This window comes from Stegastes partitus, unplaced genomic scaffold, assembly GCF_000690725.1.
Source record: "Stegastes partitus isolate 25-593 unplaced genomic scaffold, Stegastes_partitus-1.0.2 Scaffold1883, whole genome shotgun sequence".
NCBI classification, from domain to species: domain Eukaryota; kingdom Metazoa; phylum Chordata; class Actinopteri; family Pomacentridae; genus Stegastes; species Stegastes partitus.
In genome coordinates this window covers 69,494-85,652 of record NW_007579614.1, presented here as the reverse complement: position 1 = coordinate 85,652, position 16,159 = coordinate 69,494, and the positions used below count along the sequence as shown (strand labels likewise).

At 40.3% G+C, this 16,159-nt stretch overlaps 1 protein-coding gene across 1 annotated transcript in view; it reads left to right on the top strand.

The window, feature by feature from the left end:
- The first annotated feature begins 1,214 nt into the window (after nucleotides 1–1,214).
- myo3a (myosin IIIA) overlaps nucleotides 1,215–16,159 on the top strand; it is a 58,672-nt gene continuing 43,727 nt past the window's right edge. The window contains exons 1-4 of the mRNA XM_008302800.1: nucleotides 1,215–1,382; nucleotides 4,669–4,803; nucleotides 13,594–13,698; nucleotides 13,884–13,983. Of these exons, the coding sequence (XP_008301022.1) occupies nucleotides 1,215–1,382; nucleotides 4,669–4,803; nucleotides 13,594–13,698; nucleotides 13,884–13,983 (508 nt within the window). The remainder of the gene's footprint in view (nucleotides 1,383–4,668; nucleotides 4,804–13,593; nucleotides 13,699–13,883; nucleotides 13,984–16,159) is intronic.

Sequence of the window (16,159 nt, the reverse complement as noted above, 5' to 3'; positions counted from 1 at the left end):
ATCGCAATGATAACTAGTTTGGATAAAAATCACTGCTGCACATCCAGCTTCTCTAAACATAAATAAGGTGATAATAAAAAAGAGGAATGGCCTTTTACATCAACGTGCGCTTAGGGCCTCTAACCAGCTTTCGTTTGTGTATGAATGGGCGTCTATATGGGGAAAGGCTCATGCTGCAACAGTGGCTAATTCCTGCTAATCCCAGCGTATCTCCGACCACTTAGAGATGGTTTCCAATGGCAGCTCTGGAGCAGGGGAATTGCTAGTGAGATTAGCTCGCGTTAGCTCCTCCTCTGTGGTTTACACTCACAGCCAGGCCGGGCTAGCCTGCCACAGCCTCCATGCTAACCTTTTGCACAGAAATGGATTAACTGTTTTTCCAAAAATGTCCCGTGTCTCTTTTAGAGAACAATGTAAGTCTGATTCAGCTTGTTTTGCTTTCATGTAGGCTTTAGTTTCGTGCATGTTGTGTTGATTATTTGACAGTTTTGTCACATCTGTGATCACAGAATCAGAGCTTGTATGTATGTGATATTATGTGGCTACTTTGTTTTCTCTGCAGAACTTTCTTCTGCACATTTCCTTGCAGAGATAACATTCTGTACTTGAACATATTGATTTGAATATCTTGTGCTTATATATTCCGGTAAATATTACATTGGTGATCTGATATCAGTTTCTGAAATTGAGAATCTGCTTTGATTGGCTCTGAAAGTTGGAAACAGCTCTTTGAGAGTCAGCTAAGAGATGAATAGACTGCAAACTTCTCAATTCTGCATTTGTCTGTGATGGAACAGTGTATTTGCTGCCTGTATTTCTGTGTGTTTGAGGAGGTGAAAAATCAACCCAAATCTGTCACATATGTTGGATCTACCTCCAGTAAAACACTTGTACTTCCAGTTTAACTCCTAAATAGAGCATTCTGAACAAAACATACCAATCAAAGAAATGCAAGGTGGGTGTTTTGAATGGAAAACACCCACTGTTTCAGGTGAATTAACCACTATATATTATCTAGTTGCACACTTAACATTACGTCTCCTTCAGCTGAGCGCTTCACTAATATGTTTACTAAGTTATCACATGGATTAATAACACCTCAGGCACAACAATGCGTGCATAATGTAGGTCATATAGTAAGTTCTCTCCCATCTGCTACAGTGACCCATATGTCTTTTGTTTCCCCTCCGTTGTGTAGGAGATCTCTCCTGAAGATGTTTCCACAATCAGGGAAGTCGATTGTCTTTGACAACTTTCCAGATCCTACTGACACCTGGGAAATCATCGAGACAATCGGGAAAGGGACCTACGGGAAAGTCTACAAGGTGCTCAACAAAATCGATGGAAGCAAAGCAGCTGTGAAGATACTGGATCCCATCCATGTAAGTTGTGTGTTTGTAGCTGTTGCAATTCAAGCAAAAAAAAAGAGCAACACACACATTTTATTAATGTGTTATGTTTTTGTTTTACTATATATGTTTGTCACGTTCAGGTAACTTAACTTTTTAGCCCATGTCTTGTGTTAAATGACACTTTCTCTTAATGTGGTTAAAGTCACATGTCTTGTCCTGTGCTGGTCATGACCTCGCACACATGTTGTAGTCGGTGCTTGTTAAAGCAGCGATAAGCCTGTGGTGTGTTCATGCTCGTGCTGATGGAAGGAGGGCATGTTGCTGAACTTATGGCCCTACATCTGTCACATTTATTTTATACATAAAGGCTGAATGTATGTAAGACTAGACACAAACACAGCTGACATGTGACCATCGAGTTCTTCTTTCTTTTGCCCTTTGTTAACCTCACAGCTTGTTCTTTCAGTTGTTTCAGTTCCTCACAGTAATATTGTATTGTACCTTAAATATCATTTAATTTAATTTTGTCCCAACAAAATGCATTTTTTTGACTTGCACATTTGAGTTTTTGTTCAAACCAGTGACACTATAACTTCTAACAGAATTTTATTTAGTGGCATTTGAAGTGCACGTGCTTCATGTGTTTTAATGTTAAGATTAGTCTATGCTGTTTTTTTTATTAGTCTTTTTCAGTCACAAAGGTTATTATTACATTACATTTTAGGCTTTTCTTTTAATGCAATAGTCCACCGCTATCTTACAAAAGAGTGGTATTACTAGAAAGGATGCAGCCTCTTTACAATAAAAGATTTAATTGGTGGAATTGGTGTAAAAAGTTCAGTAAAAGTCTATTTTCTCAGCTCTCTGCTAAATGGTGAATTGTGAGCGTAATATCTGACACATTAGCTCAGCTCTTGGCAAGATACACGCCATTCTGCTCTGCTTTATTCACTTCTAACTATTCCTCCATCTACAACCATCAGCAAATTATCTCAGCAAATTGCCTCAGTTCACTTCACTCTGATCATTTTGGGCTTCTCCGCTTGTGTGGCGCTTTAGCATCGAGCCAAAACACATTTGGCACCAAAGCAGAAGTGTGTGAAGTAAAAAAAGAAAGAAAGGAAAAAAAACTGGCCTTAAGCAACGAACACTTGCTTTAGACAAGATGTGTAGCAAAGAAACATGATGTTACTACATGATAGCTTGGGACTGATCCGCCCAATAAAGCAAGGTTGTTGTTTTTTTTTAAAGTGACAAGATTTACCAACTACAGAATATTACTTTACAAGATGTATGACATTTCTGAGCAGTAATATAACACGTAGTTAGTTTAGATAACGTATTATTCTCATGTTAGATTTCAGTTTAATGTCACATCAGCAAAGGCCACAGTTTTGTCAGATGTGACCATTAGAAGAATATACTTTATACTGCTTCTGTGTTTTAGCTGAGACAAGTTCTAAAAGTTGACATTAACGTGTCCTTCATAGACAGAAATGCCCTCTGATGTGTGTTTTGAAGGTACATTAAACTATATGGTTTATTTAGAAGCTGTAATGAGCAGCCATTTTCATCTACTAAATACAGACTTCCATTTTCAAGTCTCATTAGTCTTTAGTGAATTTGTTACTGTTTCTCATTATTGAGAAATGATTGTTTGCAGACCACTAGTCTGTGAGGACCATCATTACCATAATCTTAATCACTGCATTGATTGTTTTATGTATAGACTCATTACATACAGTACAACTTGACTGAAAGGTCCTTGCTGTATGTTAGGTTGTGACATTTTGAGGCCTTACAGTGTAACGATTGTGTTTTTCCTGGTGCCAGTATCATCGTTAATGAAACAAAATGAGTTGTTCAACACTGTCAAGTATTTTTTGCTTCAGCTGAATTGCAGCCTGCGGTTTGGGACCCAACAAAAAGGTCATCAGATAAATCTAAGGGGTCATGGGAGATGTGAAACCCAGATATTTCTTTCCACAGTTTTTTGTTGTTTTTCTCTAATAATTGTTATTGTTTGGTGAAATACTGGATAGTTTCTGCTTCTCTGGCCTCTGCTCTGACAATTTGACAAGAGGAAATAGCTTTGGCTGAGCCACTTAAGATTCAGACATATGAAACCTGTGATATGGGCGAATACAGTTGCTTGTACAAAATGTTGGGAACCTCTTCAGTAGAATACTGCACATTCTACTGGTGCAGATGTGCATATCATGTTCTATATTTGTGTCTGTTGGATAATATTATACCTTTTGAAGGTTAAATGTGCACCAGCACGATTTACTGTATAGTTAAAATGATTTTGAGCTTTAGTATAAGACATAGGGTATAAGAGTGATAACAATAATTAAAAGAAGTCAGTGATTAGGACTTTGCACATGAACCAAAGAGCAGCATGTAAAAGCTTCCCTGCTTTCTTGAATAAAGTTAGTCACTATCTGTCTTACGCGTATGCAAGGCCTTATCTGTATGCAAAAAAAAGACCCTCATATTGAGCTTGTTTGACAGATAATGCGACTGAAAAGTGAGTAATAATTTTAGTGGAAATGGTAATTGTTGCATTTGTTTTTCCTTTATTTAGTGAGTTTTTCTGCAGTATGCCTAGTTGACAAGAATGAACCAAAAGACTCCCTATAGATCTCTATAATGTCATGTCAATTCATTAAAAATGCAAAATGTAAAATAAGTGATTGCAGAAGTGTTCACACCTTTAAAGTGCCAGGGTTATCTCTGTAGCACCGTGATGCTTTATTTATATGGATATTGCACCATATTGCAATTTCAAGAGTACTTAAATAATTGTTTGGTCATGATGTCTGTCAAATATGAATCAGGATAGGGAGGATGGTTAGCTTTGGTTGGCTAAAAGGCTAAATCTGTCCAACAAAAGATTTCTGTTTTTGTAGCAATTTCACAAACAAAATGTGAAGTGCTAATTTGTGAGCTTTAATCAAAGGCATTTTTGTTTTGTTTTGACGAAAGATCTAGGCTAACTAGCTTACAACTGCTTCCCTTTGTTTTCAGTATTCATAGATAGCTAAGCTAACAGTCTCCTGGCTGTGGCTTTATATTTAGAGGGATAGCATGAGAGTGGTATTGATCTTGTTAAATTTTTACCAATATGAAGCAAATATTCCTTTAATCCAGATATTTGGTAATAGTGTGCTGCTGTTCTTGTTTTTTATATCATTGGGAATTAAGGATCATAAAATGAAATCACGATTGGTGAAACATCAGCTACACATTGGTCTATAGGTGACAACATGTGCCTATTTGGTCATTTTAACTGATCTGTGCGCCTGTTTTTCAGGATATCGATGAGGAGATCGAAGCAGAATACAACATCCTCAAGGCTCTGTCCGACCACTCCAATGTTGTCAAGTTTTATGGGATGTACTACAAGAAGGATGTGAAATGTGGGGATCAGCTGTGGCTCGTGTTGGAGGTAGGAACACCAAACCATTGTGTTTTTTGTCATTTGACGGACATGTGTAGCGTGACTATACGCTGTGCTGTGCAGACAAAGAGCGTGTAGGTGCAGATTAAAGGTCTGATTGTTCTTCACACAGCATGTCTCGTCAGGTATATGCATGGGTGACCAAATCAGAGCAGGGATTACGTAACAGTTTTAGCCACCACAGGCAGTCTTGGTGTTTACTTATAGGTCACCTGGGGGATTTGGTTGCAGGCCAGTTAGCATCATGGGGGCAGGGGTGAGCTTGCGTGCCGTGGGCGCCCTGCTGAGAGCAGCAGAGCAGGGATTTCTGTTCACAGGGGCTGTCGCAGAGAGTTAGTTTGTACGGCGAGAAGGTTGGAGCACAGGTTGAAATGTCCCCTGTTGTCGCTGATTTCCCTTGTTTGTTGTACAATACACTGAAATTGTTTCATTTTTTATTTTTTGCATTTGACTTTGCTTTCTTGCACCTGCTGAAGTACAGGAAAGGGAAGATGCAGCTGTGAACTTGTGATATTTTTCACAAAAGTTCAAGGGGACCTTAGTGCAGCTGCTGCTTTCTGTACATCTAAAAAAGCTTTTCCCTCCAGCTCCCCCAGTTCTCCGTCTTTCATATTTCATTGCCTGCTGTAGCCCTTTTGAAATGTCAAGCTCCAGACAAACATGTAATGGAGGTCGACCTCAGAGGAGAAAAAGTGTTTGCGGGGTCCAGCACGGTGTCAGATATCGGGTTTTCTTTGCCGCTTGACGTTCTGACTGTAATTTTTGTTCCTGCTTTGATACGGAGCTGTGCGAACCTGAAGATATCCAGTAAACATGGTCAGCACACGTGATTAGGTTTGATAAGAACTAATGCAGGAAAGGTGCCACATTAGTTTTACAAAAGGTCGTTGATGTTTAGAGACTGTAATGTAATGTTTTTAATCACGCCAGAAGTATGGCTCTAGGAATTGAAATAGGGTTGTTGATCCACCACTATGTTCCTGACTGACATACGTCATCCACTGTTACATAAATCGACATTGTAGTAGTAGTGGTGGCTTAGCGGTTAACGCTTTGGGCTACTGATCAGAATGTTGGGGGTTCAAGCCCCAACAATGCCCCGCGGTTTGACTGATTCTGTGCTCTGACCCAGCTACTTAACAAGGTGGGATGTGTGAAAAGACAATATTCCCGGGCAAATTTGATCATATATCTTTGACTCCCAGAGGACAATTCTTGCTGGTTTTGGAAATTCCCTAAGTGCTCTTTTGGTGTCACCTGGACTTTCATGATTGAGGGCAGTTTAATAGCTGGACAGATGCCATGAACTTTGGTTTACATGTGCATGTTTGCCTCAGGATGAATTGCTATCACTTTAAAAGTGTCTCAACTTTTCAGCCATCGTCATGGTCAGGCTGATTTGTTCAAGACTTGAGCAAAAATTAGGAAACTCCTATCGACTTCAGTTGGGTTTAGCATTTGTTGGCAAGTGTGCATGCTAGCAGACCAAACTAAGATGATGGTAAATAACTGCTGAAAGTGCTGACGTTGTTGTGAGCACGTTGCCATTGACCAGTGATTTAGCAACACAGCTTTGCTAGCAAAAATGATGCCTAACTCGTAGGCAAACCCTTCATTTGCTTAGCGCATTTGCAAACCACGGCCCTTCTGATACACCCCTAACTTTATATGGTCAGAGCCAGAACAGATGCACAACTGGTTCATATTTACAAAACATAAGTATGTAACATAAAAGGGGGAAATGGGATTTTCATTTGTGTTTTTCAGTTTGCTGGTTTAACTACATGGCATTTTAACTTATAGTCAATTATGCATACATTTTATTTCGTCTCAGCAAAGCATCTTTATGTGGCTGCGTTTTGAAAGCAGCAACCATCTCTGCCAACTGTGTTCCACAGTGCTGGAACAGAGTCCATATTTCTGTAATCCAAGCTCAGTGGACTTTGCATCAACAGCAGCAGTGTTATGCTAACCCAGTAGATAGTTTTCACCTCTCCATCTTGTGTTTCTTTCCCTTTTCATCACCGTCCTTCCTCCTGACCTTTGCAGAGGACCCTGCAGTTACTTCACTGAGATACCAAGACGCTGAATAATCAGGCTGTGCACTGCGTTAGAGCAACACAAAGATGTTCATCTGAGAGGACGGTTATTATTTTCCACTGTAGTTTCACGTCACGTTAGATGATTTAAGCTGCCATGGCTCAAATATGAGAGTAGAAACACATTTTTTTTTGTTTTGTTTACTCCCTGTTTGCTCCCTGTGGCTGCATATCCTCTTTCAAAATTTCCCTTGCAAAAAAAATCTGCAGCCAGCACTCCAAATCTGGTGGCTAATCCTGAGGCTGAAATCACTGCCTGACAGTTTAGTGTATGGCAGTGTTGGAGCTGTGTCTGTATGTGTGTGTGCTCTGAAGTAGATGCACATGGGGTTTTAGCAGTGAAAAGACAGGAAAGCAGGGAGTGAGGTGGTCATTCACCATGGTTACTGTCCCTCCTTTCTAAACTGTAATTTTCCATCCTTTAGCTCTGCTGAGAGGAGCCTTTCTCTGCCCTGCGCTGACAGCAGACCGCTCATTATGAGCAGAATTCATACAAATTGCATCCTCCACTTTGTTAGCCTCTCATTGGGGTCTGTGAGCTTTTGGCTTTGCCTCTGTAGTGTGCTCCTTTATGATGGCAGATGTGGGCAGAGATGAGCAAGCTTTCATGTATGATATTGCTACCAGAGTGCCTAAAAATACTTCAAAGATAGTGGTGATGGAGCGACTTTTATTCTCTAATTGAAAATAAGAAAGTCATTTTGGCGTGTGTTCCATTTGTGAGACCCCATGTTCACTAAAAGAACCTGTTAGAGGAAGGCCAATATGTAGTGCAATCTTTTAAAGCTCCTCTTTTAAGGACCTTCTTTATGCCAAAATTAAAATGTTGCAGAACGGAATTTGCTTCACTCTTTGGCTGTCTCGTCTTTTGAGTTTTGAATTAAATGATCATTCTTTTTTACTGCTTTGTTGTTACTAGTGTTGATTCTAACAGCAATAATTCACTGTTGAAGTGCAGATCAGCAGAGTTTATCCATCTGTTCCATGTAAGACATTGTTTATGATATCTCCATTGTGACTTCACTGAACACATCTTTCTCAATATGCCAACACATCTCCAACATCATCACAATTTGTAACAATTGTTCATTTGTTTAGTCTCAGTGTCAAATTTTTGCTGCCTCTCCATCAGGATACTGTGATGGGGTTTGGAGCCGATGTGTCATTCCTCAAAAAACTTTACATTGGAGTCATGTAGCTACATCGCACATTGAGACAAACTGAACCCTAATTCATCAACACTGCGTGTTTTAATGACAGTAGAATTGTGATACTGACAACACTGAGCAGGGTAAAAGAAATCTCAGCAATTTAAGGCTTTTTTTCTGTCGAGTATTTGTCACAAAGTCAATAAGACTGTTGCTGCACATGTTTACTTTGTGTGAACATATTATTCTACTCATTTGTTATGGAATTTCAGTAACTGAACACATTGTATTGATCTAGATAACCAAGTACTTTTAAAGTGCAAATGTGTTCATAACAACAAGCAACAATCTTTGCTGGGTTTCTACTTCTAAATGTTGAAAATTGCATTTATTGTGAGTATTTTAGAAACACCTGTCAATATGTATATGTCCAGATAACTGATGGGTTTCATAATTAGGTGATGGAAGAAATACTTGGACATGAAGGGTTTGTCTGAAATAGAATTGAACTGGCAACCTAAAGAGTTTCAGTTTTACAGAACAAACTTGTCACACTGTCCATGCAGCACTACTTTGAACATGCCACTGTGGAAGGTGGCTGAAAAGAAGTCATTCCTGAATAACAAGCCACAACACAGCCCACAATGAGTCTGTCAAAATGGCACTTTGAGAATAATATAATAGCAGAAGTCTATTGTGATTTGGAGGAAATTCCCTGAGGTTTTCTAAGAAGCGGACCCGTCCATCACCTTTGAGCCTGACAGTGACTGAAGCACAAAGACAGAATAAAACTGGACAAGGGCCTGAAGGCTCAGGAGTCGCCAAGCCGATGGGTAAACTTGTCTGACAATGCTTGTATGCAAAGCTAGCAGAGAAGATACTGTCACTCCCAGTGGTGCTCGTGAAACGCTTAAACAAGGAAAGCTTTCGTTCATCTATAATAAATTAGCAAAACAGAAAAGGTTTCCACTTGTGATTGCAGATTGGTTTGATTAGATAAACATTTAAGCCTTAAATGAGCTGACAAAGTGTATATTTAATCATTAAATTAGTGAAATTAAAAACACGTGGCTTCTTTGTTGTACACCCTGAGAAAGTCAACAGTGAGCTGCTGTGTCCTGCGTTAGTCTTTGTCCTCGTTCGTCCCTGCAACCTCTGCAGTCATTAATTGCCAATGAGGTTTAAAATGGTATTCCTTGTTCAGACTTTTCAATAAACAGCGGCAGAAAGTAGACACCTCGGCTATTATGCCCGTGTAAACGATAAGGCCGCCGTAACAATGGCAGTGCTTTTCTCTGGACACGATCCAGCAAGTCACGCATGCGGGACCACAAACGCTTCTTCTGGCACGGCAGCTTCCATACATCCGACAACGCAGCTGTAAATGAAAAACGCACCGAAACGTACATCAAAGATGACTAAAGTCAGCACCTGCGTGTTTTGTTTGTTTCATCTCATTATTTTTTTTTCCACTACTTCTTTTGCTCGTCTTTGATGGACTACTTTCATTAACATGACTAAACAAGCACCTGACCTCATTTGTAATGGAGACTATCCCGTTCAGTATTCAGCGTATTCAGTTTATTCTTTGAAAGCAACGATGAGCAAGACGTGGATGGAAACCGTGGATCTTAACCGACCTTTTTATGTATTTTAAGGAAATCTGTGGAGATGCAAATTCATAGATGTGGAAGTTTTACCAGCCTCTTAATTACAACTACAACTAAAACAATGTAGTTTTGCAGCCAGTTTTGCAGATATTATTCAATCATGAGCAATCCGTCAAATTGACTTTTCTCTTCAAGCTTTATATTTCTTTTGTTGATGCCTTGCTGTGCTGTGCTTTGCTACGAAGGTTCATATTTATAGTTTCCTTGGCTAAAACTGCATATTTTAACATGACCTTTGTGCCATTTTGTTGTTAACCACACTTAATGGACAACACAATATTGTCTACATCTGATACTGCTCATCTTCTGTATACTCAAGTGATCTGATCCGATGGAAACAAGAGATTTGCTTGGTTTGTATCTCGATTGTAAAGATAGCCCTCAAACGAAACCCTAATCTTCTTGTATTTAAATATCAGCACTCAAGCTCTCACTTTATAGAAAGGTTGGGAAATGCCATTTAATCCGTTCAAGAATTAAATCAAACCAGGTCTGAAGTTTCATATATCGCTTCCTCCCTGCAGGGATTTGGGTCTTCACCACATCTCTAATAATTAATGTTCATGTCCAGCATCGCTGTGTGGACGTGGGCACCGCGGCTGAGGTGAGAGCACCGGCGTTTAGCTCAGCTTAATCTAGGACGCCTCATTAATATGGATTTGTCTGTCTGCCCTGTGTAATTTAATGATGACAGGTGATATGGCAGCAGTGATGTGGACTGACGTCAGGCGCAGCTCATTGTCAGAGGGCTGTGTTGTCTGTGAAAACCTCTGCGGTATTCTCTGCTTAGCTGCAGTTTGTCCGCACGTCTGATAGCAGTGAGAAGGAGTGATTAAGCTCCCCATGTGGCAGCTGAGATACATGCCATCCATCCTGCAACAGCTCTCTGGGCTCCTGATGGATAGGTAGATTGATAGGCAGATAGAAAACAGACCTGAGGCCGGGTGTTGAAAACTTATGCCAGCGCCTATTCAAGGTCAAGTACTTGATTCACTCTCAGCATCGAGTGTATAGAAGAATTACTGAACTGCTCCACCGGCACCCACGTGGGACTATGGGACAGAGTTTCTGTTGGAAGTCATCGTTAATATTTCTGTCTGGAAAGTCAAATAACACAAAATTGCAACGATAGGACTGAACCTGCCTGTAAAGACACAAAACTGCGACAAGGAGACATAAAACATCTATTGAAAGAGAATTACAACAAAGAGACTCAAAAAAGAGACTGAAAACGGCTCACAAAAAGGCACAAAACTGCCTCAGAGAAACACAACATACCCACATAGACACAGAATTAAAACAGAGACACTCAAAATAGCCATGAAAAGGCTAAAGCTGACTACAGAGAAACACAAAAGTACAAGAAAGAGACAAAACACACCCCTTAGGACATAGAAATACTACAAAGAGACACAAAACTGCCACAAAGAGATACGGTACAGCTTTTATGACATAGCATTACTACAGACTCAAGAATTAAAGCAAAGACACTCAAAACAGCCACAGAGACTGAAACTGACTGTAAAGAAACACAACACTACCACAGAAACAAAACACACTCTTAGAGACACATAATGACTATAGAGAGACTCAAAACAGCCACAAAGAGAATGAAAACTGCTCACAAAATGAAACAAAACTACAGCTAAGAGAGGCAACACACCCTATAAGACACAGAATTTCTACAAAGAGACTGAAACTGACTACAGAGAAACACAAAAGTACCACAAAGCGACAAAACACACCCTTAGAGTCACATAATTACTACTAAGAGACTCAAGACTGCTCACAAAAGACGCAAAACTACCACTTAGAGACACAATACACCCTTGAGGGCACAGAATTGCTACAGAGACTCAAAATGGCCATAAAGAGACTGAAACTGACTACAAAGAAACACACAACTACCACAAAGAGACAAAACACTCTTGAAGACAGAATTATAACAAAGAGAATTAAATTTACCAAAAAAGAAACACAAAGAGACACAACACACCCAGAATTGTGTTGAATAAGAATCGCATACTCGACCTTTAAGTTATTTATTAGGCAAAAAAAAGAAATCTCCTCTTTCGACCTTCTTCATTTGTGAAGCTTTGCTGCTTTAATCAGCTTTTACAGTCACTGTAAAGACATTTTTATTAATGTTTCACACTGTCTGATGGACAAAAGAAATCATTTGTGCTCTTATAAGATGTGACAGGAGTTTGTCACCGTTTTCTATAGTTTTATAAACTAAGCAAATTGTTAAAATCAATAGATCAGCCAATAAAAGTAAAAAATACATAATCGGGTGCCTTAAATTAAGTACTTTTGGTTTTGAAGTGTTCCTGGTGGGCTTTTAATGGAGGAGGCAGATTATTGCTTCTTTCTGTTAGCACAGAAACCCTTTTATGCCCTGTGGGTTGAATGATAATGAGATGACAAAATGAGTCCCTGCTTGGAGATTTGGGCGCACAACTGCAAATATTATACTTGTTTTATGACGCTGCTGTTGTGTGAGTCAGCACCTTTTTTTTTTCCTGATACTGTAGGTGTAAAAATTTTCAGTTTAATTATAGCACCAGCATTTCTGTATGGAGTGCCTACATGCAACGTTTTCGGTAAACCGTCCTTTCCTGTAATCATCCTGGGAAAATAAATATTGCATTGTGAGCCCCATGGTGTGCTTTCATAAACAATTCCTGTCATTTTCAATTTGCATTGAAGATTGTTGCTGTTGTATTAATGCTGCACTATAGAAGTTATTTATTAAAAATGTTTTCTAATATGTGCTGCACAATCTCTTTAGTATAATCCCTGCAGGGGACTGATTTTTATCCCCAGTAACCGCACACCACTGCGTGTTTATTGGCTAATTAGGCTTTCAGTTTACAAGTGTGGGAAATGGGTGTAATTATAAAAGAACAAGTGTTTATTACATAAAGAGATATAATGGAAATTTCCTGTCTGACACTGAATGTTTTGGATGTTTCTTTGCATGCAGTTCGGAGTAAAGATGTGTGCTGAAATGTAAAAATAAAAAAAATATATTCAGAAGAAATTGAAAAAGTGTGATGATGCATCTGTGGATGGTATCTTTTACCCCACAAAGTTACAGGCTCTGTGTTTACAAACAGCGTTCACATGCTACATCTACAATTTCTGTTTACTTCCAGCGCCCAGCACCGTGATTGACATCTCAGAGCTTTTTATATTTCGTATACCTCTGGCATCTCCCAAAGAAAGGCCCAAATTAAGGGTTATTATTGTTGCCAAGGCAACCTGAGGGGTAATTTTCTGTAATTTTCCAAGAGGAATTGCTATTGACAGTGGAGTCCATATCAAGATGCAGTACAACACAAGACCTGTAAACACAAAAATGAAACGTTTCTCGCTCAGACGAGCCGTAATGTCTATTTTTATCCGGTACGTTCTGTTCTATAAATGTGTATAATTTCTAATATAAATCTTGGCGCCGTCTGAAAAACATAAGATTATGCGCTTTTATTCGAGAATAATTCGCACATGTTTAATGTTTACCCCGCTTCGTCATCACCGCATAGATTAAACCCTGCGCACAAAATGTACATTCTCTCCACGGGCACGATTTTCACCTCCCACTAAGCTGCCTCAGAAAGATAAGCCTCTAAAGATTGACAGAATTACTCTCAGCATCCCTTTTCTCACTGTGAAATCTTGTGATCAAAAAGGTTTCATCCTGCTGTTTTTTTTTTTTTCCTTTTCCCTCCACGTTTAAATTCTGCATATCTAAGATGCCCCAGATTTCGACACATTGTATAAGCTGAGCTGCATGTGCTGACTCATGTCGAGTTTTTTCACCCATTGTCCTCCTTTTCTTTGTGGATTCTTCTGTTGCAGCTCTGCAATGGCGGCTCGGTGACAGATCTGGCCAAAGGCATGCTGAAGAGAGGGGACAGGATGGATGAAGCCATTATTGCGTACATCTTGCACGAGGCCCTCATGGTAAGTCCGACCATTTCGCCGTGCACGAGGGGAGACAATGGTGCAGCGTGGAGCTCAATGGAGCCACCTCTCCCTGAGTGAATTGCTTCAATGAAAAGAGTTTAAATGGGGTAATTTTGCAGGCAGGCAGGTGGTTGTCAGAAAAAACGCTGTTAACCTCCTTTTTTTTTGCCCCCCGCCCACAGGGCCTCCAACACCTGCACATCAACAAGACCATCCACCGGGATGTCAAAGGCAATAACATCCTATTGACAACACAAGGAGGCATCAAACTGGTGGACTTTGGTATGTTATGTGTCCCTATTTGCAAAAAAAACAAGCATTAACACCATGTCCTTTCTTTGGCACCGTCCCTCTCTGATCAGTGAAAATCATGTTATGGCTCTATTTAACAGTCGAGGGTCAAATCCATTACCTTCAGCTGTCTGCCAAATAAATTGTGCCTCTAATTAGTTTTCTTGAGTGCCTGGAATACATTTACACAACCAGACAAGGTAGCACATGATTGTACTTTTCCATTACACCCTATCTCTGCCGTTCTACCTCACGCGGCAGAGCACATTGTTGCTATTCACCCTGTTGTTTTCGCTCATTTGCTTTTGGGTTTTCTTAACCAAATGAGGCACTCCGAGCAGCACACCACAGTTCCTGGACTCGCGATAGGCAAAGTGACTATTTCCAGGAGATGACTCACCCCCTGTTTTCTGCAGGCGCCGAGAAACCAGCTGCCTGTTTTCATTACAAATAAAATCCCCACTCAACTTGTGTGTAGGTTTGCATTTAGCCTGCTAATTGTGGGCTTCTCTTAAAAGCCTTTTTTCCTAACCATGAAGCCCAAAGTGCTTGTATGTGGAGGAGAAGAGGGGGGTATTAATGGAATCACTTAATATCTGAATGTGAAGTAGCTAATGTGGAGCAGGTCCACCCTTTTGCACCAGAGTTTCTTCCTCCTTACAGTTGTCAGCACCTGTTTTATGGCAACGCTATCGAAGAGGAAAAGGTTGGAAAGCTTGGTTTTGAATCTAGTGATAAATCAGTCAAATCAAATCAAGTTTATTGTCATTTTGCTGTACATACACAGTAGTACAGGCAAGATGAGAGAGCGTTTCTTCAGGATTGTTCAACCAGTAAGTTTTGCAGAATGCACGTCTGGGATAAGACACTAAACGTACACTGTCTCCTGAAGGGGGCGCTGCATCCATGCGCGCCGCCATTCGTTGAACATGGCGAACCTCTTCAGGTCCTGGTAGGTCTTCAGGGACACAAAGACACACACAATGGTGTGATGATGGTGAAGCTGCAGATGCTGCCCAGAGCTAGCTGTCTGTCTGTCCGCCCAGAATAATGTCGTTCCCTCCAGCTGTATGTCCGTCTGGGATCCTGTCATGGAGCCATGTTTCTGTTAAATCAAACACACAGCAGTCCCTCCACTCTCTGCGGCTTTCTCTCAGCAAACATAGCTCGTCCAGCTTGTTGTGGAGGGAGTGGACACTGGAGAGCAGGAGCGATGGTCCTGCTGGTCTGGAGGGGTTAGCCTTTAGCAAGGATCCTGGCTCTCTTCCTCCTCCTTTGTTTACGTTCGTACTGTTTGTGCTTCCTTCTCTCTCGGGTAACTGCCAGCGTAGTCTCCGATCGGACTCCATGTTGGTGTAGTTTGTCCAAATCACAACTGATCGCTGCAATTCCAGCACCGCTCACTGTCCGGACGCCCAGCAAAGTCTCCCGGCTGCAAGTTTTGCGGAATGAACGTCTGGGATAGACAAGACACTCAAAACGTTCACTTTCGTTGACTCCTGAAGTGGCCGCTGCGTCTGTGTGCGCCACCATCACCGTGGCAATTAAGAGCAACTTCCTAGATTCTGGTGCTCTTCAATTGTCTGCAGGAAAAAATTCCAATAGTCACGCACAACTGTCAGAACTCATTCCTGTCTCCCCTCCTCATCTGAAACATTGAGTTCATTCAAATCATAGCCCACGGTAAATACTCTTAATTCCTTAATTTTTAAGTTAGACACAGTGCAGTATGCTTCATTTAAAATGCTCTCAGTTAAATGCATAAGTTCAGCATTTCTTGAACTATATGTTATTCAGCTACGATTATTTTAACCATTTTTTTCCACTACATCTCCGTACGCTGAAAAACAGCTGTGAGACTATACAGCAAAGTCCCACTGGGAGCATTATGAGCTGTTACAGTATTTAAAGCAGTATTTCCACAAAACAGTCTCTTCTTTGCTGTTTAAATTTCATCATGCTATTTACATGACTTAATTCCCACTTACAGACTTGTGTTTATTCATTTAATGCATTTTTTTATCGCCATCTGTCCTTTTTTCAGTACTCATAATCCAACACCCTTTTCAAACTAGATGAACGTGACATTTCATAATTCAATTATCTACACTGTAAAAGAAAAAAAAAAAAAGCTCCAGAGAGAAGAAAAAGGGAGACGTGTGAATGT